Source organism: Dama dama, chromosome 28, assembly GCF_033118175.1.
Source record: "Dama dama isolate Ldn47 chromosome 28, ASM3311817v1, whole genome shotgun sequence".
NCBI classification, from domain to species: Eukaryota; Metazoa; Chordata; class Mammalia; order Artiodactyla; family Cervidae; genus Dama; species Dama dama.
In genome coordinates this window covers 39,972,367-39,996,183 of record NC_083708.1, presented here as the reverse complement: position 1 = coordinate 39,996,183, position 23,817 = coordinate 39,972,367, and the positions used below count along the sequence as shown (strand labels likewise).

The 23,817-nt window shown below is 38.6% G+C and overlaps 2 protein-coding genes across 5 annotated transcripts in view; one reads left to right on the top strand and one right to left on the bottom strand.

Annotated features, from left to right (window-relative positions):
* Window positions 1-21,367, bottom strand: part of SESN1 (sestrin 1) — a 107,642-nt gene extending 86,275 nt beyond the window's left edge. The window contains exon 1 of the mRNA XM_061131794.1: window positions 20,939-21,367. Coding sequence (XP_060987777.1) covers window positions 20,939-21,217 — 279 coding nt within the window. The 5' untranslated portion in view covers window positions 21,218-21,367. The remainder of the gene's footprint in view (window positions 1-20,938) is intronic.
* Window positions 21,368-22,312: 945 nt separating this feature from the next.
* CEP57L1 (centrosomal protein 57 like 1) overlaps window positions 22,313-23,817 on the top strand; it is a 75,977-nt gene continuing 74,472 nt past the window's right edge. Inside the window, exon 1 of one of the 4 annotated variants that reach the window (XM_061131616.1) lies at window positions 22,313-22,486. Coding sequence is in view for 1 of the 4 variants with exons in the window: in XM_061131612.1 (XP_060987595.1) it covers window positions 22,893-22,895 (3 nt within the window). In the remaining 3 variants the exon portion in view is untranslated. Of the gene's footprint in view, window positions 22,487-22,586; window positions 22,702-22,773; window positions 22,896-23,817 lie in introns of those variants that run through there. The other 3 variants (XM_061131614.1, XM_061131612.1, XM_061131618.1) reach the window with 3 other exon arrangements.

Sequence of the window (23,817 nt, the reverse complement as noted above, 5' to 3'; positions counted from 1 at the left end):
ACCAGGATGTGGACCCTGCCAGTATGACTATTTCCAACTTCTGTATTAATGAACTTTTGCTGAGGAAAACCACAACCCCCGAATTTTAGGGGCTGGCGAGAGCGCAGCTGTGCTCAGCTGGGCTCGCCAGGTCTTAACGGTCTTGAAGCAAGACTTGAACTTTTAATATCCAAACTGCCAGGTATGGGCCTGCCCCAGTTTATGACAAACATAAGTAACTCAAGTACCAGTATCACCAGATATACCACAAGAGGATCAGCAGACCAAGAGGGATAAGCTAACACTGAATCAGCAAAATTTTCCCTTTGTTGGTTTAAAATTCCCAAGTTTCAGTCACTTGAACTTATCTCTAAAGTTTAAGAAAAGCAAGTTTAATATGCAGTAGGTCACTTAGTTTTTGCAGTAGTTCTTAATCTATTAGGGTTACAACCTCTTTGAAAATCTGATAAAACTTGGGCTCTCTCCCAAGAAATAAAGCTCATCAGTGTACACAGCTTTGCATTCAATCTATGGGGCACAAAGGCCCCTAGAAAAGCCAAAATTCCCAATTTAAGAATCCATAAACTGCAGCATCTGCCAAAATCAATCTCTTGTCCAAAAACTTCCACCTATTCCCTGGTGAACAACAGTGATTCTCTTTTACTAATTATTTCATTTAATTAAAAGATGCAAACTCTAATTATTAGCAATCAAAAACATGTTATCATTAGTCACTCAGTTGTGTCCAACTCTTTTGCAACCCATGTACTGTAGCCTACCAGGCTCCTCTGTCCATGGGGTTTCCCAGGCAAGAATTCTGGAGTGGGTTGCTAATTCCTTCTCCAGGGGATCTTCCTTACCCAGGGATTGAACACAAGTCTCCCAAAATTAAGGCAGATTCCTTCTCTTGAGCCACCCGTGAAGCCCAATTAAATAAAAAATACACTTTTGTAATCTAATACAGTTTTGCAGCAAAAAACAAAAGGCCCCTCGCTAAGCTGTTAAGAACTAATTATTTCCACTTCCATGAAGACAAGTTTTACTATCAATTATCTGTGTATGAATTAGTCATCAATATTTTATTCTGTGGTGGCTAACTTTCCCTCTACACTCAGTGGCTTACAGTAAGTATGTTGTTAAATACAACTCTGGTCCTTCAGAAATACAAGTATAATTATAAATTATCCTAAGTTACATAAACCTTTTTTTTATTAGAGGAAGGTAAATTTGCCCATTCCTCCCGGGAATCACGAAACTTTCATAGCGTACTATTGGCCTTACTCTATTTTCTTTATAAACACAGTACTACTAAAATGTAAAACCAAATAGTGAAGTTGTAACTTGTCACTTGATGCCTCATGTTTCATTATACAACAATTGAATCACAATCTGATTAAGCTGTCATTAATACAACATACCCAAATTATTATATGGCAATATAAAGTAAATAGAGCTATAAAGATGTTTAAATACATGCTTCAACAAGGCCAGCTGTGTTTGTGACTTGATTGCTATTATCTTGAAAGAGAATTAATACTTTGATATTTGGCCACAGAATCATTAAAAAAAATAGGCATTTTATTTAGCCCATGTTTTTTCAATAAAAACGGCAATAATATTTGAACTGGATAGATCTAGTGACAAATACGGGCTTCCCTGGTGGCTTAGATGGTAAAGAATCCGCATGCAATTCAGGAGACCTGGATTTGATCCCTGGATTGGGAAGATCCCCTGGAAAAGGGAACGGCTACCCACTCCCGTATTCTTGCCTAGAGAATTCCATGGGCAGAGAACAAATATAAACAAACAGGTAAATCTACATTATTTACATTCAACAGAATCAATTATAAAATATTCTTTGGTTTTGAGAGTCAGAATAGTGTTGTGATGAATAAACTTCAGAGACTTAAATGCTTGAATGTGAATTCTAGACTACTAGCCAGGTGAACAGGGGCAAGTTAGATAAGCTCTCTGTGCCTAAGCTTTGTCTTATTAAATGGGTGAGGTAATGGATGAATACCAGCACAGTACTTAGAATGGCACACGAAGAAAAAGTCCAAGCACTGAATGTGTAAGCTATATGAGGGTACAGATTTTTAATCTCTTTTGCCCATTGATGTACATAGTGCTTAGAATAGTGCTAAAAACAGCAGGTGCTCAATAAATATTTGTGGAATGAAGGACTGATACCACTATTATCAACATGGTGATTTCTGGATAGATGAAAAAAAACAGCTGAACCATTTAGCTCAGCTACTTAAACTTGAAAAATTTCCCCTTCTCCCCAAACTCCCTCCCTCTAAAAACAAAAGGGAAACATAAGCATTCTTCAGTTGCACATCCAACCCTTCTAAGGCTCACAGCACCAAAATATGATCAATAAATTGGATTTCAGTTGAGTGAGAGTGCCATCTAGTGTTCATAAAAGCTACAACAAGCTGAGAATTCAGAGTAAATTTTCAGTGTGAAGACAAAAAACTCTATAAATGCAAAATTTATTAAGAAAATCTGCTTTATCAACAGCCAAGGTCTTTAAAAGAAAGGTATTTCTATAGAAAATTAAGGAATTAAAGCTGTAAAACTTAATATATACCATATTTGAAGAAACACTTCAGAGAGTGTGCTCAAGTTCTACTTACCATAAAGGTCATCCTGCTATGAGGGGTGCATTGAGCTTATTTTCCTTTCAATGGCATGTGTTCACTGGTCTTATGAGAATAAACAGAAGTATCCATAATAAAAATTTTGGAAAAATGTAAAAGAGTATGAACCATAGCCTAGAGGTAACTATTGTTAGCATTTGTTGATTTTACATATATATCCTTGATTTAAAATATACATGGAAAATATTTTAATTTTCACCAAATATTTGGCCAAAATATTAAAAATTAAACATGAGAAAAATTATAATCTTTTTAAACTTAAAACATTTCTCTACAATTAAAAAAAAAAAAACCTAGCTTCAACTTAACATTGTATTCAGTGGAGTACAATTTTTTTAAATTGCTTTCAGTTATGTAATAATTTTGGTCTGGTTTTACAACAGCCAAAATCTATAAGAACTGGGGCTTATAAAATTAAAAAAGAAATTATTTCATCTTTTCTCTCTCAGAAACTACAAAATTGATAGTAAAGCATACCAATTTGGATTTGGGAGGTTTGAATAAAAATTTAGGTTTATCATATGTTTGTTATTAAATTAAATGATAATTATTTGTTATTCAATTAAATAATATTCAATAACAATATTATTATTATTCAATTTGAGAATGCTCATAAAAGTTTTCTGAGAAACCTGTATGCAGGTTAAGAAGCAACAGTCAGAACCAGACATGCAACAACAGACTGATTCAAAACTGAGAAAGAAGTTCATCAAGGCTGTATATTGTCACCCTGCTTATTCAACTTATATGCAGAGTACATCACTTGAAAAGCCAGGGTAGATAAATCCCAAGCTGGAATCAAGCTTGCCAGGAGAAATATCAATGACCCCAGCTATGCAGATGATATCACTCTAATGGAAGAAGATAAAGAGGAACTAAAGAGCCTCTTGATGAGGGTGAAAGGTGAAAGTGGTGAGTGAAAAAGCTAGCTTAAAACTCAACATTCAAAAAACTAAGATCATGGCATCCAGTCCCATCAATTCATGGCAAATAGATGGGTGAACAATGGAAACAGTGACAGGTTTTATTTTCTTGGGTTCCAAAATCACCACAGACGGTGACTGCAGCCATGAAATTAAAAGATGCTTGCTCCTTGGAAGGAAAGCTATGACAAACCTAGAGAGCATATTAAAAAGCAGAGATATCACTTTGCTGACAAAGGTCCTGTATACTCAAATTTGGAGAAGGCAATGGCACCCCACTCCAGTACTCTTGCCTGGAAAATCCCATGGACGGAGACGCCTGGTGGGCTGCAGTCCATGGGGTCGCTAAGAGTCGGACACGACTGAGTGACTTCATTTTCACTTTTCACTTTCATGCATTGGAGAAGGAACTGGCAACCCACTCCAGTGTTCTCGCCTGGAGAATCCCAGGGACGGGGGAGCCTGGAGGGCTGCCATCTATGGGGTTGCACAGAGTCGGACACGACTGAAGCGACTTAGCAGCAGCAGCAGCATACTCAAATCTATGGTTTTCCCAGTAGTCATGTATGGATGTGAAAGCTGGACCATAAAGAAGGCTGGTGTGTTAGTCACTCAGTCGTGTCCAACTCTTTGCGACCCCATGGACTGCAGCCCACCAGGCTCTGCCCATGGCATTCTCCAGGCAAGAATACTGGAGTGGGTTGCCATTTCGGCTGAGTGCTGAAGAATTGATGCTTTCAAACTGTGGAGCTGGAGAAGGCTCCTGAGGGTCCTGTGGACTGCAAGATCAAAACAATCAATCCTATAGGTAATCAACCCTAAATATTCATTGGAAAGACTGATGCTGAAGCTCCAATACTTTGGCTACCTGATGCAAAGAGCCAACTCACTGGGAAAGATCTTGATGGTGGGAAAGATTGAGGGCAAGAGGAGGAGGCAACAGAGAATGAGATGGTTAATGGTATCATCAACACAATAATGTTCATGAGTCTGAGCAAACTTTAGGAGACAGTGAAGGACAGGGAAGCCTAGCATGCTGCAGTCCATGGGGTCGCAAAGAGTTGGATATAACTGAGCGACTGGACAATAACATAAGAGTTTTTGGCTTTATTTTTAATTCCCTTTCCCCTCAAATCATAGACACACCTGAGAGTTGATTCATATCTTATTAGATAATCATTAAAAGATGAAAAGAAAGCTGTCTGCCACTTTCTACCTTTTGGACAAATGCTGTTTTTATATTTAGGACAAAGAGTGGGAATCAGGGAATTTCCTAGGATCACATGGGAATAACAGGGCCAGAATAGTCATGGGGGAAGATGGAGGAAAAAAAGACCAAGAAGCTGCCAGACAGAGGTGGGCAGGCGTCTCCAACTGAAACTTGGTGGGCCCTGGGGTGAGGCTCCTTTATCTGGAGACTGGTTGCAAGGCTGAGGAGGGGGGCAGAGGCTGGCCTCACACTACCACTTGCTGGACTACACTCTCTTTTAGGCATTAATTACATTCCTGGACATATAACCTAAACCATAACTCTCTTCATAGTAGGCAGAGAGGTCAATTCTCCCCAGTACCTAGTTTAGGAGATAAGTTGTTCTGGCAGGTTGCTTTAAAATGACTCCCAAGGATCTGTGCCCTATCTCCTGGCATTCACTCTATTGTGTAATATGCTCCCCTTGAGCATGGGCAGAACTTGTGTTTTGCTTCTAATGAACAGATTAAGGTAGAAGTGATGGCATGTCTCTTCCAAGATTTGGTTACAAAAGACTGACTTCTGTCACACTGGCATTCATTCACTGGTACCTTGTCTCTCTGGCTCTTCTCAGGTGCTCTCTCTGAAGAGCAAGTGGAGAGACCCACATGGCAAGGAACAGAGAGAGCTGCCAGTCAATTACCAGCAAAAAACTGAGGTTCTCAGTCTCAAGGAGCTGAATCCTTCCCATAGCATGTGAACTTGAAAACACAGTCTTTCTCATTTGAGCCTTCAAATGAGACCATAGCCCTAGTTGACACATTAGCTGCAGTTTCATGGGAGACCCTGAAGCAAAGGTCCCTGCTAAACTGCAGCCAGACTACTGACCCAAAGAAATCATGCAATAATAAGTGTATTGTTTTAAAGCCACCAAATTTGTCATGAAGCAATAACTAACTAGTTCAGCTGTTAAACAGAGACTGCTCAGGCCCACCTGAGAGACCATACCCTGAGAGTCTCTGTCGCTGGCTTATGGTAGCCTCACTAGTCACACAGAAGCCTGGACCTGGCTTGTCCCCTTGGCACAACTGGGCACTTCTTTTGTGGGTTCACAGATTAGGTTCTCCTCAGTTCACCTGCCTGGTCTCTATGTCCCACCCAAGGGCTTTTGCACCTTCAACATCTGAAATAAATAACAGAACACCTGAGCAAACCTCCTAGCTCCATGTTTTAGTGACCAGACCAACTATGAATCTAAGGTGCATGTGTGGTTTTCTAAGACAAACACTCATCCTGACTATATATTGTTAGTTTTATTGCTTTCTGGAATTTGTTTACTATTTACCAACTAGTATGAAAACACTTCAGTGTTTTGACAAGTACTGCTGTGCCAGCGCATACTGACTGAGTATCAGCTCTAGTTTATGCTGTAAGGTTAGATCATCAGATAATAGTCAAGATCTTAGTTCTATTTCCTTTAATGAGTTTTTAAACATAATTAATATAATTTTTACAACTCCTTTTAGCCAGCTCAGTCTTTATTTTATGATAGTATCACCACATGGAAACTGCCAAGCTAAAGGGGTTTATTTATAATGCCCAACAGTATAGTGAGAAGGAGCTTCGACAAAAGTCACAGTTATATATTCTAATATGCACTGACAGACAGCAAAAGGAAAAAAGCGGCGGGGGGGGGGGGGGGGGGCCACAAAAAGGAAACAAAAATGAGGCCAAAACTTAATCTGTAGGAAAGAACAACGGAGCATTAGTTACAGCCAGTCATGAGAGGTTTGGTTTGGGCATGTTGGGGATAGAAGCAGTGTGTACTTGTGTAAACAAATAGATAATCTGAGAAGAAAAGTTAATTATTACATTAAAATTTATTTGCTCCACTAAGCTGTCTTTATGACCCAACCCATTCTGATCTTTCCTTGCTCTGAATTGCTTTAACACTTTATATGTCATAAAATTTTTTCACATTGATTTTAATCATTGGAAAATCATTGGAAAATTTAGTCATTTTCCAATATGAAAGTAATGTGTGCTCAAGAACAAAAACAAAAAAGCTACAGGAAAACAGATTAGTGCTTGAGGATGAAGAGTAAGACTTCACTTCCTGACTCAAGAGTATTCACTACTTAAGTTGCTTAATCTGTTTCCTCATCTATAAAATGTAAAACTCACATCAGAGAATGGTTGTATCTACAAAACTAGATATTGCAGTGAAATGGGCCTTCAAGGGAAGTGCATGAGTAGTTTGCAAAAATTCTTCCAGAATGAGAATGTAAACTTCAAATACAAAAAGGCAGTAATACAGTAAAAAGTGAGTTTCTCGGATCTGGTTTGACATAGGCAGTGTCACCAGCAGCTCCACCATCTTTAGGAGCACCAGGGGCCAGAGAAAGCAGCACCCAAGACGGTTCTAAGTGCTTCTTCTCAATGAGAGAGCCTAGCTTTTGAGGTGTTCCTGTTTCCTTAGCTAAATAAATCAGAAACTTAATCTAATCTCACAGCAAGCGGGGTATCCATATTTTGTATATTTGTTTTTGTTTGGGGAAGATACCTTCCTAAAAGCCTGTAACCCACTTGAAATCTTGCAAATGTTGTATGCCAAAAGATTATAACAAAGGCTGGCATATAGTAAGCACTCAATAAAATTAAGTATTAATGATTATTATAAAAAGAAAAATTAAAATCTCCAACAATCCCACCTCTAAAAGAGAACCAGACTTTCAGTATTACTTTAGTACAAGCAGGTTTCCTGACATTTTCCCTGCTCTATAAATAAATGTGGCCTGTTATTTTAAAAGTTGCTTTTCCACTTAAATATATGTATATATATTTTCTTTTCTTATACGTTCTAAAACAACTTTCAATAACTGTTACAGTCCTTTATACAGTGCACCATAATTTGATAACTTAGTGATTGGATATTTAGGTTACCAACTTACATATAATAATGCATAACTATAACATGTTTATATCATAAATGAGACTATGGAGATTATCATACATAAATCTTAATTCAGATGATTTCTTAGATGTGGAATTGTTACTATGCACATACAATCCCACCAAGAGTCACACTATTGTCAACACACTATCATAAAATTAACATTTTTAGTGAAAGTCTTGATTTGTTCTTAATCTCTTTTCTCCAAGTCATTGCAAAACTCTTGACAGTAGTGGTGTTTTCAACTTCTCCTTATATCTCGTAACAGTGTTAGGCACAAAGAAAGATTTTAAATGAACTCTTACTTTAAAAAAGTATTTCCATTTCAGCTTTGAATGGAGAGGGAGGTCAGCTAGAGGTATACTGAGGTTCAGGGAAAAAAATCCTGCTTTAATTATTTTTCGAAAGGAGAAAGAACTATAATTTAGTTTCCTTCCAACAATAAAAAGCATTCAATACAAATATGTAGTACAGGTTTGACTTCACATTTGACTACACAACTACTTCCAAGTTCAAAGAAGGAGCCAAAGACCGGTATAAACTGGAATTAGAATCTTAATCAGAACAATTACCATTAAAGATTTATTTATAATAATAAAATGCACTAAAGGAACTAATAATAATAATAAAATAAAGGTTAAAATACTGATTGCCTGATGAAAGAGCCAAACACAACTCTAGCTTGGAGTCAAGTTTTTGTTTTGAAATGAGTATGTTAGAATGAAAAAAGAAAGAAAAGGGCTTGCCAGACACCCATACTCCAATACTCAGTACAGGCCCAATCACACAAGATTTGTTTAAATTTTCAGCATCTATGGAAAATGAAGTAAACAGCATTTAGGGGAAAAAAAAAGCAAATGTAATCATTTGTTAGTAGGTGTCACACCAACAAAGGAAGTATAATATTGAGACTTTCCATCTTCTTTGATAAGATTTATTGCCATAATTATTATTTTCATTATGCTATACTGGATTTTTAGTGCACATGCCATAGATACCAAAACTCTGACCTAATAAAGGGTATGCAAAAGTATACAAAATGGCACTTACCATTACAAGTTTGAAAATATTTTGTGCTTAACAGTATAGTTATAATGGGGTTTACAATTAGAAAATATCAATGAAATGTTTAAAAATCTAATTTATAACTTACAGGCAACAAAGTTAAGAATGCCTAAACAATTATGTTAGTTTAAGTACACAGTTCAAACTGGGTAATTTCTTAAAATCATTTCATAACTCTAGTTCATAATTTGAGAAATCAAGATTAAAATGTTCCAATTCAGTCAGATAAATGTTGAACTATGGAAAGGACAAGAAAAAAATACCTTTTACACTATTTAAACATAATTCTTTATGATTCTAATGACAATTTTCCAAAATAACTAAATAAAACAATCTAAAGACTTTAAAATATGCACATGAAACATACAAATGGAAAAATGATTTCTATTAATACATGAGCTCAAAGTAATGATATAATCTGGGCTTGATTTCTTAAAAAGACAATAGAGGCCCCTTTTCTTTTTAGCTGTAAACAACTTGCTGTATGACATGTAATGCAATACCATATTTTGGGAAATTTCAAACATTTATAATCCACGGGAAAAACACTCAAACTCCTACACTTTTTTTTTTTAAGCCCACAATAGTGCAGTCTTTCAGCTACAAAGCCATAAGCCAGTTATAAAACCAGTACTTTTCCACTAGTTACTTGTGGGGCGGGGAAGGGGATGTTCAGCACTGCAAACATTAGGGTCTAAAATAAGATCATTGCAAGGAGTTACTACAACAGTTGCGCTGCCAGCACTGTCATGGCAACAATGAACTAGCTAGGAGAATGCTCTTTTAACACTCAAAGCTAGTCTTGAGTCTATTACCCATGGAAATATACCAAATTTTCTTTTAGGCAGTTCACTAAAGAAATCATCTTACTTGGTAATCTCTTAATGTAAAGATAAGCCTTTTATATATCATATTTCCAAGATCACAGTCTAGCACCTTCTTGCACTCAGTTGAAATTTATAATGACAGCATAATGAAACTTATGTGCCACAGTGAAACACAAAGATTCATCAGAATTCAAATACAATTTCAAGATGGGTCAGGGCTTAAATAAGACTTTGATATGCAATTTAATAAGACCTGAGAAATGTGGTTTCACATTTCATCCTGAAGGAAAAATAATTTGGAAAAGAAAATATTAATATATTTTCATTATTAGGAAGCTTATGTTAACGTTTTATTCAGATAATGCAGTATAAGTGAAAAGCCTAGACTCTGGAGTCTCACAGCCTGGGTTTGAAACCTGGCTCGTCTTCTTACTAAGCTATGATACCTTGAGCAAGTTATTTAACCTATCTGAGCCTTGATTTTTTTTTTTTCCCCAATGCATAAAATGAGGATAATAATACCTACTCTTACAGTGTGGTAAAGATTAAATGAAAAGGGTTAAGAATATATGAAGAGAGTTAAGAACTAGGTTTCACATACAGAATGCCTATCCTTATTACATTCAAAAATATACATTCTACAAAACTAGAAAGATTGAGATTGCTGGAGAAAAGACAACTTTGTGTCGATGTGTGGCAGAGTGGTGGGGGGAGCAGGTATGAGAGTTCCAGAGGAACCTGAAAGACACCTGCCACACCCAGTGAAGCAAATTCAAATGGAACTTGGTACAAAATCTCTTCAAGCCTTGTTACTTCTGGGGTATCTTTAGGGCAATGTAATCTTTGCTTAGTTACTCTGTTCCTAAAATCATATCAAGCTGTCTAGGCCAGGCCAGTTATCCCTCAAGAGTGAGAGGACTATTTGGGGGACTTTCTGGTTAATATCTCAAGCTCTCATTGAGGGAGGCAGAGCAGGAACACTGAAGTTGCATCTTTAATCTCCTCAGTAGACCTTCAAGGCAAGCAGTCTCTGCATCAAACTTGCCTGAAGTATCAGACGTGAATGGACGAGGCACAGAGGATTCAGGTGTTTACTGACAGCACTGGCAGACAAGCCACCATTTGCTTTTCTACATTTTATATCCTTGAAGATAGACTGAAAAGTCAAATGTTCCTAAGTGGAATAATAAATGAGCATGATCTCAGGGGAGAAATCCAGTTCCCAAGAGTGCTAAAACAATATTCACAGAACCCTTACCTTGGTTCCTAGAGGTGTTATTTCTTCTAAGGTGCTATTCTACAGGGCCAATGGCCCTGAAAGCAGGTTAAAACTTTTCCAGTGTCCCAGAGACTTGGTCCTCTAAAGGGCAGATGGTACCAGAGGGCTCAACTTCCCATCTCCTCTCCCCCAATCACACTGTGAGGGCAGATCAGAAGACTAACAGTTAATATTCACTGAGTGCTTACTGAGTTACAGTAAACATTGCACATGTTACCTCATTTAATCCTCACAACTCTGTGAGGGAACTGAGGCTTAAGGAGGTTATATAACTTGCCCAAGGTCACAAAGTTTGGCAGAGTAGGATTCACAGCCAGGTCTGACTAACCAAAGCTCATGGTTTTGACCATTCTCTTCTATTGTTGTACAGATATTAAAGCATAGGCCTTGGCAGTGAACCACCCGGATGACATGTGTAAGTGCCTACAACCCCTCCCTACTGGTGCCATGCTGACAAACTAGAATGGTAAAGAACTCCAAGGAGGGGATGGATGCCACAGATCTGCCTCACTCAATAAAGCAAACTTCTGGGTAAGTCTACCACTTACCCTGTGCAGTGGTTGGTTAGAAGCACTCTTGGGTAAAGTGGAGATCAGCATTACTCAGCTAATACATTAAAATTTACCATACAAAAGGCAATTAGAGGTGTAAATACATGTGAACACAAAAGGTGGGATATACGACAGTCGATTACATAACAATCCTAAAGTAATGCCAGTTTGGAGTTTGACTCATATTAAAAGACCTAGATCAAGTTCATCATCTTCACCTTCATTATCACCAATATTCATCATCATCACCACCAGTATCTACTGAGCACTTACTATGAACCAGGCCCACTTCTACATACTTCATTGTTCACTTAACTCGTGAAACTACCATATGAGAGTGTTATTGTTATTACCCACATATTACAGATGAATAGTCTCAAAATTTATCTGTAATTAAGTTGGTACAGTATATTAAAGTTAACAAAATGCTTCTAATTTTTATAATCACATCAAGAGACATATATTAAAATTATGTCAGTTCACAGTTGAAGAAACAGACTACAGAGGTTAATTTATTCATGAGCGTATAGCTAGTAAAGTAAATCCCTGATCTTTAAACCTTCTGAAGTAGTATCACTGGTCAAAGTGAAACTCTTGTATATTTAAAATAGAAGATAAAAAAAGAAAAAATCAAGGAAAAGAAAGCAATAGCTTCTTTTGTTTTTAAAGTTGAATCGTTATTAAAATTAAGAGACGCTTACAGCCTTTCCTCTGATAAGTCAATAGATAGATAAGTGCAGTGCTTGGCATATAGCAGGCACACAGTAAATACCTCACGCATAAAATGAGAAGAAATCAGTCCCTAGGTTCAATGATAAAATCTATACTGCCTCAATAAAATTTCAATTATTTCTTATACTCAGAATCTCTGTCTTCAACAAAACTGAATACAGATTTTATCCTTTAAGTCTGTCAAATTATGCATTACTTGTTAGATGAAAAAAGAGACACACCTTAATTTGGTGAGGTATAATCACTATTAAAGACTTTGAGAGATCTTATTATTTGAGAAAACCCATCTCCCTATCATTTAAATCACTTTTGAAAGGCTTCTCCTAAATATGTCCTTTAGTACCACTGAACATATCACCCTACCACTATTTTGCAAGGCTTGGTCTTTATCACATGATCGGAAGAATTTCTTACCATGTTTAGGCTATGAATAGCATTTGAAAAATTACTCAGTTATAATTATAGACAGCTAACACCTGCCAACTTGCTAGAAAATGAAATCATGTAAAGTTTAAAGATGATTGTGCAATGCCTGTCAAACACTGAAGTGTCAAAACAGTAAATGCTCATTTTTACCAGTAAACTGAAATTCTAATTAGAGAAAGAGTAAACTAAGATTATAATTAGACTTTACTGAACCATTACACACAGAACTGACAAATTATCCTAGGTAACTTTTAAAAAAATCATACATATATTTAAGTTAAAACACTAATACTATTCATTTAATGAATATGTATATATGAAAGTTTATTTGGGTAATAAGACTAACTCACTTCATAAACTTTATTTTCCTTTAGTATGGTTTATAAGTTTTAGGAAGTAGTTTGAAGGTAATTTTATAATATAAGTAATAATTTATAAACCTATGAAGACCTTTCCCTTTTAAAATTAAAAGAGTAAAATTTAAAGATAGCATAAAACTAAAAGTATCTCATTTTTTCCTAAGGTAATTCCATATTTCATTGCAATCAAATTAGATTCTTTTAAGTAATTATATAAGAGATTAGAATATGAGAAGACAATTCTTTCATAGCCAAATTTCACAAGTTCTTTTTCATATAAACTTTTCATGTCACAATGGTGACAGTCCGTTAGTAGTGCACATGCTTTCAGCAATAAAAATGCCTACTGTGAAAATCCAATAAATGGTCCTAGCAGTCATCCTACAAAAACTCCCTAAGTATCTTCAGTGAAAAATCATTAAAAAAAAACAAAACTGGAATCTTTTAAACCACTTTTTTTTCTATACACAAATGTCATGATAAATGTATCTTTAACGACATTAACTTGGTATAGTAACCAACAGGAAAAAAAGCAAAGCATAAAATAACGTTTCCATGTTTGTGTGTTAGTCACTAGCTGTGTCCGATTCTTTACAACCCCATGGACTGTAGCCTGTCAGACTCTTCCATCCATGGAATTCTCCAGGCAAGTATACTGGAGTGGGTAGCCATGCCCTCCTCCAGGGGATCTTACCAACCCAGGGATCGAACCCAGGTCTCCTGCATTGCAGGCATACTGTGTTGCCATACTGTGACTTAAATTTCCAGTTTGCCCACTGTAGGCAGTAATACCATCATCAAATATTCTGAAGAATCCTCAGGTGCCCCAGAGTATACTGTGCCAATGTCACTGAAGTACTAGGTCATATCATCAAGGTCAATTAAGGTCTTTCTCTCAATGTAATAAATATGATCTAGAAAAGCTGGGTCAAAGTAAATCCTTTTTTCCATTGACTTCAATTAAAAAGCAAATATTTTACCACGGTGTGAAAAAAATAGACTGGTTTGAGAAACTGTGACAAAGAAGATTATAAATTGTGGTGAGGCTTGCTCATAAGAGGTGGACATACGAACTGATGTACGTCCAGTGTAACTTTCATCTCTTTATGAATTTTAGGCACTGCCTTCCCTTCACCAGCATCTCCCCTGTCCTTCCACAATTTCTAAAATTTCCCATGTCTCTGGGCCCTCCAGTACATGCTAATTTGCTACTTATAAACACTGTTTTTAGATGTGAAATTATTTATGATTAAAGGTCCGTCTAGTCAAGGCTATGGTTTTTCCATTGGTCATGTATGGATGTGAGAGTTGGACTATAAAGAAAGCTGAGCTCTGAAGAATTGATGCTTTTGAACTGTGGTGTTGGAGAAGACTCTTGAGGGTCCCTTGGACTGCAAGGAGATTGAACCAGTCCATCCTAAAGGAGATCAGTCCTGGGTGTTCACTGGAAGAACTGATATTGAAGCTGAAACTCCCATACTTTGGCCTCCTGATGTGAAGAGCTGACTCATTTGTAAAGACCTGATGCTGGGAAAGATTGAGGGCAGGAGGAGAAGGGGACGACAGAGGATGAGATGGTTGGATGGCATCAACAACTCAATGGACATGGGTTTGGGTGGACTCCGGGAGTTGGTGATGGACAGGGAGGCCTGGTGTGCTGCGGTTCATGGGGTTGCAAAGTGTCAGACACTACTGAGTGACTGAACTGAAGACATAACACCAAATAGGGCTCTGATTACTAACTCTTCATTAGACCCAAGAGTCTGCAGCTACTTTCTGTCACATCAAAGTTTCAACAAATCTTTAAATTGGCTGTCTGAGTTATTATCTACTCAAATAGTTAAAAGATATCCTGCAAACTTCTAATGACTTACCAAAAAGAAAATTAATATAACTCTAAAACAAAGAACAGCACATCTATTTGCTGTCTTTTACTCCTGAATGATCTGTACAGCACTTTAAGGGCACAAAGTGTTAAAGATAAAATAATACTAATTAAGCTAAACTATTTTTTCAGGAAGTCCTCCTAATACAGACTATCCAAGACCTTAAATTGAAATCTAATAGGCAAACGTTTAACATCCCATTTTCCTACCAAACACTACATCCCATTTATAAACAAAACAATAACCATGTTAAAAAAAACTATTCTAAAAACTAATCATTCTGCCTTTTTGTTTCTATGCTAGAGCCCATTTGGGACATTAAAACAGGAATAAAATATTTGAAATCTGAAAACTTAAAAAAAAAAAAAGAATCCCTGTTAGTTTCAATCTTTCTTAAAAGTCAAAACAAAGAAAGAGGACAGGATGATTTATATATTTCAAGAGGACACTGAGGGTAGAGAGCGTAGATATTATTCATCCTTGTAAGCCAGTGGCTAAGATGAACACAGGCTCTTCACTTTGTTTTCAGACCATTTAGGGAAAAAAGTTAAAGGTTTGCCTTTAATTTCTTTACATTTTTTATTCAAAGAAGTCCAGACAACCTGAGGGTAGATAGTAGTCTCCTCTGTGCTTAAAAGCAAAGAAAGTGGTCAGAGATAGGAATAAGAGGAAGCACAGAGGAGAGAACCAAGTCAGGAGGCTTTCTGAGGGAAAGGGAGTGAGTTCTCAGTGTATCAATAAAGTAAGGAAGGCCAAAAACCAGTGTATATGGAAGAGAGAAACTCAGTGTAGATACTCAAAGAGCACTTTCATATCTGCTGTGATATATAGAGAGTCAGCAGTGAATGCTTCAGATGGACTACCTTAAATGTGTGACTTTGACTAGTCACAGTAGTATAACAGAAATGAAAACAAAATCATCTTAAAAGGCCAAATCTACTTCTAGAATGTTCCCAATCTGTTATATTTCATAGTATCATAAAGTAGTTATGTTCCTAATCTTACAGAATCTAAATTATAACTGCTGCTGCTAAGTCGCTTCAGTCGTGTCCGACTCTGTGCGACCCCATAGACGGCAGCCCACCAAAGCTCCCCCATCCCTGGGATTCTCCAGGCAAGAACACTGGAGTGGGTTGCCATTTCCTTCTCCAATGCATGAAAGTGAAAAGCGAAAGTGAAGCACATAACTAGACCAATGCAGCAATATTACCTAGTTAAATATGTTTTATTGACAGCCTCTAACTAAACCTATCTTCCATCCCTCTTCTTCCTCAAGAACAGAAATCTTTGTTCACATGATGGGGGCTCTCCCAGCTCTTAGGGGCTGGATGTGGATTAATCCAAACCAAAACCAGAAATGCCCAGTTTCACTGCCAGTTACTGGCTTGGTAAAGGGCATGTGACACTGCTCAGTAGAAATTGAGACGTCTGCTGGAGGGTTTCTGGGGAAAGTTTTTCTTCCCTGATAGATACAGGAAAAAACTCTTTTCCTCCTAAGCTGAAAATGTTCAATGACTGCACATGGTGCCTGGAACTGCTGTAGCAACCTTGCAACCATGAGCTGAGACAGCCCTTGCTACACTGAGCAAAGGTGAACAAAATGATAAAAGGCAAAAGGGTAATGTAGTTCAGCTAATGAATCAATCATTCAAGCTTGAAACAGCCCAACCTCCAGACTCACTATGTGAACAAGAGATTTATTAACCTCTATTGTTAAACCCACAAACTATATATTACCCAATGGATACCAACTGGATACTTCAACTGCAACGTTAACAACTATAAATGCGCACCACACCCAACAGGTAAAGTTTCATTTCTTCCTGGGCAGGTGGGGAGATGCTGGTAACAATCACTTCGCTAAATGAACTTCTCCTCCATCCCACATAACAAAGACAAATACTCTGTTGCATGGTCTAAATTTTCTACTTTAAGCCAAGTTACTTTCAGACAATGTTCATTGCTGGCAGACATATAAGAAAGTTTAAGTTTTCTTTTGTCATGGTACAGAAATGAAAAGGATCAAATGACTATTATTGGAAAAATACTTGGCTATTCCAGATACTCCTCATGATGTTTTGATGAATATACACGCATACATTTTCTCCCTTAATTTCATGCATCATAAAGACCATAGCTCACAGGTAGCCTATATTAGTATAATGGGCCAGTCTGTTTCTTTGCTTAGGGAATCAAGCATATCCAAAACGTATTATAGGTTTAAACAAACAGCACAACTCCTTCTATGAAAACAGAAGACCTTCTTCAAAAGCAAGGAATAAATCTAATTGATCTTTCACTCCTGAGTACAGTGCTTGACAAAGAAGAGCTCTCAAAAATGTGTTGAACAGATTTAAGTATGTTGACTTGAAATCAATAAATTGAGAACAGGAATACAAACAGAGAATGCTACCTCTCAAAGTGCCCATTTTTACACGTTTAATCATTTTGAGTTGAATCCATCCTACCATCTCTCCCTGACAACATGACCTACAGCAATTAAGGGTGCCATCAGGAATAGCTGCAAGAACTGCAAATACAGTTCAGCTTTTGCCACTTACTAATGAACAACAGGCATTACGGAGCACTCCATTACTTGGTCTCCCTTGTGAAACTAATGTGAGAAGTGAAGCTGCACCATCAAGTGGAGACCAGGTGATGCTGGGCACTGAGGAGTTTAGAGTCTAACCTAAGGGGTTTTCAGGAGGAGAGAAACTTGGTCAGATTTCTGTTTTAGATAAACAGCTCTGCAATTAAGTGGAGGACGGATAGAAAGGTGGAGGACGGGTTAAGTCTGGCAAAGTGAGAGATATCAATGTTAGAAGTAGAACAGTGCTGTCAGGGGCAGAAATCCCTTTAAGAGCTATTTCTAATCAGATTTATTAAAGGCAACTTAATCTCAACCTGTGTAAAACAGAACTCATCACTCCCCTAAATTAACCTTCTACCACTCTGGTCTCCTGAAATGACTTAGTTATTCGCCAAGCAATTTAAGCTAGAAACTTTAGAGCCATCCTTCATTTTACTTCCTCATCTCCTATATCCAATTAAATACTATATTCAATGGTTTCTAACTCCTACCTACCTCCCAAACCTAGTCACCTTTTTCCACTTTGTCTACTACATCCTACTCCACCATTTTTGCTTTGGACTAGTGAACAACCTCCTTACTGTTGCACATTCAGTCTCGACCCCTGAAATCCATTCTCCAAATTTCTTCCAAAGTGAAGAATACACCATGTATCATGTCACCATCGTGCTCAACGCCCCTCAGTGGCTTCTCATTGTTCCTAGGGTAAAGTCTATAACTCTTAACATGGTCCTTTGTTCTCTGGCTCCTGCCTAAAAACAGTACGAACTCCTAGCTTTATCGTGTTTCCTATTTGCTAGGCACTGTGCTATGCTTCGTAAGCATTATTTCATTTTATTCTTACTGTGAAGCAGGAACTATTCTCATCCTCATTCTGCAGATGAGTAAACTGAGTCAAGGAGAGATTATGTAACTTACCAAAGGTTGTAGAGTTCATAAAGTACTGGAGTCAGCTCTGACTCCTAAGCATGTATCTACACTTTCACACTCTCCTCAAACTGCATTACTTTCCACTCCTAAATTCACCTGATCTCTTTTACGATGAGGCCTCCACATATACTATTTCCTACATCTGGAATGTCCCCCTCACAATCTCATTTTTGCCTGGATAATACTTATTCATTTCTGCTTAAATGCCTTCTCTTCAGGGAAGTCTTCCTATATTATCTAAAATTACACTGTTTATTTGTTTACTTCTTTATGGTCAATTTCCCTTCAGTAGAATGTCAAAATTGTTACCACTGATTCTCAGTTCTTAGAATGGCATTCAGCAGGGGTTCAATTAACATTTGTTGAATGAAGGCAGGAATGAATGATGTAGGGAGGGAAAATCCCATATCTATTAATAGTAACTTCACCGATTCAGACTAAGACACAATATTAATTTAGTAGCTTGCAAGTCCCAGTCAATACTCTTGAGAACTTATAGCCCTCCTAGGGGAGACAGACACATGAATATGTGATTATAACCCAACATAAGTAAAGTGCCTGTTAGAATTGTGGCTGGAATGATGTACAATAGATGCAGAGATGAAAATGAAGGTATGAATTGACAGGAAAACTTCATAGTAGAGATTCTTGATTCCTTTTGCAGAATGAATGAGTCTTAAAATACATGTCACATAGTCCATGTATTTCATTTATAAAAGGGGAGAGGAAGGACTTCCCTGGTGGTCCAGTGGCTACAACTCTGCATTTTCAATGCAGGGGGCCTGGGTTTAGGTCCCTGTTCAGGGAATTAGATCTCACATGCTGCAAGAAGATTGAAGGTCCTGAGTGCCGCAATGATGACCCATGCAGACAAATAAATACATGTTTTTAAAAAAATAAGGAAGAGGACAGGAGCATCCCTTACATATAGGGCATTTTACATCTCCTTTATAATATTAATTTACTATAATAACAGACCTCTGTATTATTATACCCATTTTATAGATGTGGAAATCCAAGCTGAGAGAGGTCAAATAACTCATTCAAGGTTATATATTACATTAATAAAGGAGGAAAATCTGAGCCCAGGTTTGATACCAGTACCCATTTACTTACCATTATGTCAATCCTTTGACCTTGTAATCTCCAGAGCCTAATTACTTCAGTGTTCAATCTAACTCTTAACAAAATTGGCTATCTGGTTACCCATTCTAGTACTTTTTAAAAGTAGCAAAATAAAGCATTCAAGAAGAGGCTGAAATGAAGAATACTGACAGCAAGGGAAGGAACAGAAAAACTTCAAAAACTGAACACACAAGTTCAAAGTGGATCATAGAGTCCTATACATACATTCCACCCTCAACTGTACAACAGTACGTACTTGATATGCAAAATGATGACCCCATTATGAAAAAAGAAATGGTTGTTGTAGTCACCAAGATAGAGAAATAACTTTTGATGCTTAAAAGGGTAAACCTCAAGTGCTGAATAATAATTCCTCTCTAGTAACTCTGAATAAATGTAAATTGTAACGATGTTTTCACTGTGTTTGTGAAAAGAAATATCCAAGATTTTAAAGTCTTTGTTTTATGCACACTATTTTTTTGTTGATTTAAACTGAATTCAAACCAGAATAGAAAAACTGTTCATCTTAGCTTATATATATGTATATATATATACCCCCCAAGTAAATCATACATTTAAAAAACTTATCGTACCATGACTTTGAACACATGTGAATTGAGTAATTTAGACAGAGAAACATAAAGAGCATTTTGACCACTCTTAATTTCTAAAAAACCTTATTCTTTAAAAAAAACCTTCTAATAAAAAAAGATAAACTGAATATGTACAAGCAGAAGGAAAACTATAACATTTTTAATCTTTTACAACTTAAATAGAAATGTATGTGAGAAAGAAAAGAATCAAACAGGCAAACACAGAGAAAGCTAGTTAAGTAATTGACCATAAGAGTCTATCAGTCACTCAACCTGGATCCAATTTTTCAATCTGCAGATGTCAGCTCCTTTACAACATGGGCTTTTATTATTTATATAATTCTTTCTTTCAGAAAAGAAAGGTTGCATTTAGGAAACAGATTCTGGGGTTTTTTTGTTTTGTTTTTAAGAACAAGAGAAAACTGTTTCACCAGTTATCTCGAACAAGCTGGCTAGGAAACATTTAATATCCTTTATCATTTTAGAAGCTTTTAAACGTGAAACTTTCCACATAGAACACTGTTTGTAACAATATGAAAAGCATACTGGCTACAGTTTCCAACAACATGTAAAAATGAATGTAAAGAAAAGCAAGTATTTACTTGTAATTAACTGTAATTTTCACGTATTTTCCCCAGGAAGAATGCATTTTTGCTAAAACTGTCTAGAAAGACAATACTTATTTAGTTGTACTTGAAAATTACTTTTACTTTAGTTCACCTTGTCCAATATTAATCCCAAATTACGTTCTAAATTTAAGGTAATTCAAATTACAACAACTTACTTGAAGCAATCAAAAAGTGAATATATCTGCAAGTAAACTTCACTGTAGTAGCTAAACAGTTGTACTTAAAATGCTCTTTCTTACCTGGACGCTCTTCAGGATAAACTCACTTTTCTCTCTCACATCTTTAAAGGGACACCTCTTAGAAAGCATAAGCAGATGAGCAAGAAGCTTATTCAATCCATCCAAAGAAACTGCATTTGAAAGGCCGTCTGCTGGACGATAAGCTGTCTCTTTCACCAAACGAAGACACTCGGTTTTTCTCACAATGATTTGCCTAATGTTTTCCAGAGCTGTCTCTCTAGTAGTTGAATCTCTACTGCACAGTCCATCCCATCTCACTTCATTCTCTCCTTCAGCCATGACTACGGTGGAGTTTTTTCTTTGCCGTCTTCAGTTAACTTTCAACATGCCCCCCCCACCCCCAAAGCACTTTATCTTTTTAAAACGAGAAATGTAAGAATGAAATCAGAGAACTAGAATCGTCATGAAAAAACACGTCTGGGTGACATTTGGAACCAGAAGCGTCTCTTCGAGCTACAAGACAGAGCTCGCCCTCTCGTTCTACCCGGAGGGGCAGTCTTCTGGCCAGAGACTGGGAGAAAAAAGTTGGCAAGTTTAAACCTTACAGCTCTGGCTTTGCTGCACAGCCAGTGTCGGGAAAGTGTTCTCCTGCGACCCGCGGGGTCAGCGGATATCCTCACGTTGGGGAGCTGTCAAACCCGTGCTCTGCCCAAAAAGGCTGGTAACAGTTGAACGCTCTCCAGCCATTCGGTGCTTTTTGTCAGTGCAGCCACGGTGTTCTCGGGAGCGTTCCCACCCCGCCCCTCCTCCGGCACCAGTCCCCGCCTTCCGCAGCTCCTCCCTCCCGGCCGGGCGCTGGCTTGCCGAACCCTGGCTCGCTGGCCGCCACGGCCAGAGACCCTGACACTCCCGGGGGACGGCAGCTTTCTGCAGCCGCTGTCTCGGTAGCGTTGGAGGAAAAGCGTCTCCGGCCCTGTCGGTTCCGGGTGCCCTGGGCAGACGCCGCTTCTGTTCCAATCCTTGCGTCCTCGCCCACCGCCCTCCAAGCCAGACGGGCACAGGGCAGCCCCGCAATCCCCGAGCGCGGGGCTGGGCCGCGAAGCTGGCGGAGCGGCGGGGCCCGCGGCGCAGAGCCCGCCCCTTCGCCCAGCCTCATCTGTGGAGCTCGGCCCAGAGGGCGGGAGCGGGGAGGGAAGACGGGGTCCTCACCCCCCAGCCCCTCCCCTTTCTCCGCCCGGCACAAACTAGGAGCCGCCCCTGCCCCTGCGCCCTCTTCCCCGCCCTAGTAGACGCGACCCGCGGAGGCAAAGCCATTGGAAAAAGCCCCGCCCACCCACAGGCTACCTCCAGACCCCAAGTCCGAGCGCGGCCGCCAACCGCCGCCGGTTGCTACGCTAGCGTGACAGCGAGCAAGGCGCATGCGCCTTAAGAGGCACTTAATCCGCGCCGGGGAGCGTTTTCTATTCCCTGGCGTTTGGATTCTTTAGACCGAAAAAGGGGTAGAAAGAAAGTAAGGGGAGGTTGAAGTACGCTATCACAGACAACACAAACAGGGAAAAGAAAGTGTGCACAGACGTACACCTGGAAGTGCCTGAATCTAAGTTTAAGGTCAGTCTGAAAATAAGAACGGTGTCTTTATTACGCCAAACCCCAGATTTAAGGAAGCAGGGCGTGCTCGCATTGACTTCTGGGAAAGGTAGTTTGTGTTCTGCCTTTCGTTTGCGACAGAAACTACAGCCCCCAAGAGCCACTGCGACATTGCCTTTGGCGGTCTGCGAGCCAACGGTTAGCGCTGACAAAGATTGACTGAGAGCGTCGGCTTGGTGAGCACTGTGGGCTTGGCTGCCACTTTTCTTTGACAGGATTTTTTCCCTTCCTCCATTTCCTCTGGGATTTTAAGAAACCGAGCCATCTAGGACTGTAAGCCTTAGTCCAGGGACTTCTATGAGTAATCTACGTTGGGAAGGACTACTCCGGGTGCCCAATTCTCCCGCGTCGAGGCGAGAATTTGGGAATGGTCGGTATCCTGAGGGTCTGAGGTTGCGGCGTAAGTCCAGACAAGGGGGATGCTGTGGGAACCGGTGCTCCACGCTGCTGCCTCTGCTTCCGTCCTGTCAAGGGGGCTCGCGCCTGATGGGTTGGGTATCCCTGTGCAATTGCCGTCTTTGCCGTTGTGCAGGGGTGTTCTGTGCTTTACATGCTGAAATGACATCCCAAGCCAGGCATTCAAAGAGAGCTGTCAAATCCATTTTGTATGAGACTAAAGGGGAAAGAATCCCTGGTATTCCTAAATATGAGTTTTTGCAGGCCTTAAGGATACCGTATGAAAAGAATCTCCAAAATTTAGTATGTTTTAAAGATTCAATCGTTTGTTTACAAATTATCATTTGAGTCATTCCTCTAGAGGAAGGTCAACGTTTGAAGTGTTGTCAGTGGTTGTTCAGTCGCTCCGTCTTTTTGACTCTGCGATCCCATGGACGGCTGCACTCCAGACGATGGACTGATAACCAAATTAGATTTTAACTCTTTAAAGTTGCAGAACAGATGTGTCTCTAAAAATTTAGCCTTATTAGGTACTAACTATACAACAGTATAAAAGACATCTAACTAATGGTTAAACACACAGTACACACATTAAACATACGGCACTATGACATTATTGGGATGGACAGAAAAAAGATCACTTAGCCAAGTTTTGGAAAGTTAGGGAAATCTTCATCTCGGGGAAAGAGGGCCAGAAGAACAGCATATGGTGAAGCCCTGAGCAAAAGAAAGAGAAGGTAATTTCAGGAAACTGTAATAAGCCGAAGTCATATATATTTTGGAAGAGATATCTTTTTGTATATTGATGTATTTTCAAGCAGCAAGTAGAATGGTACTGTGAATTTTCCAGATGGTTTCTGAAAGTGACCTATCTTTGAAAAGATAGTTCTGATAAA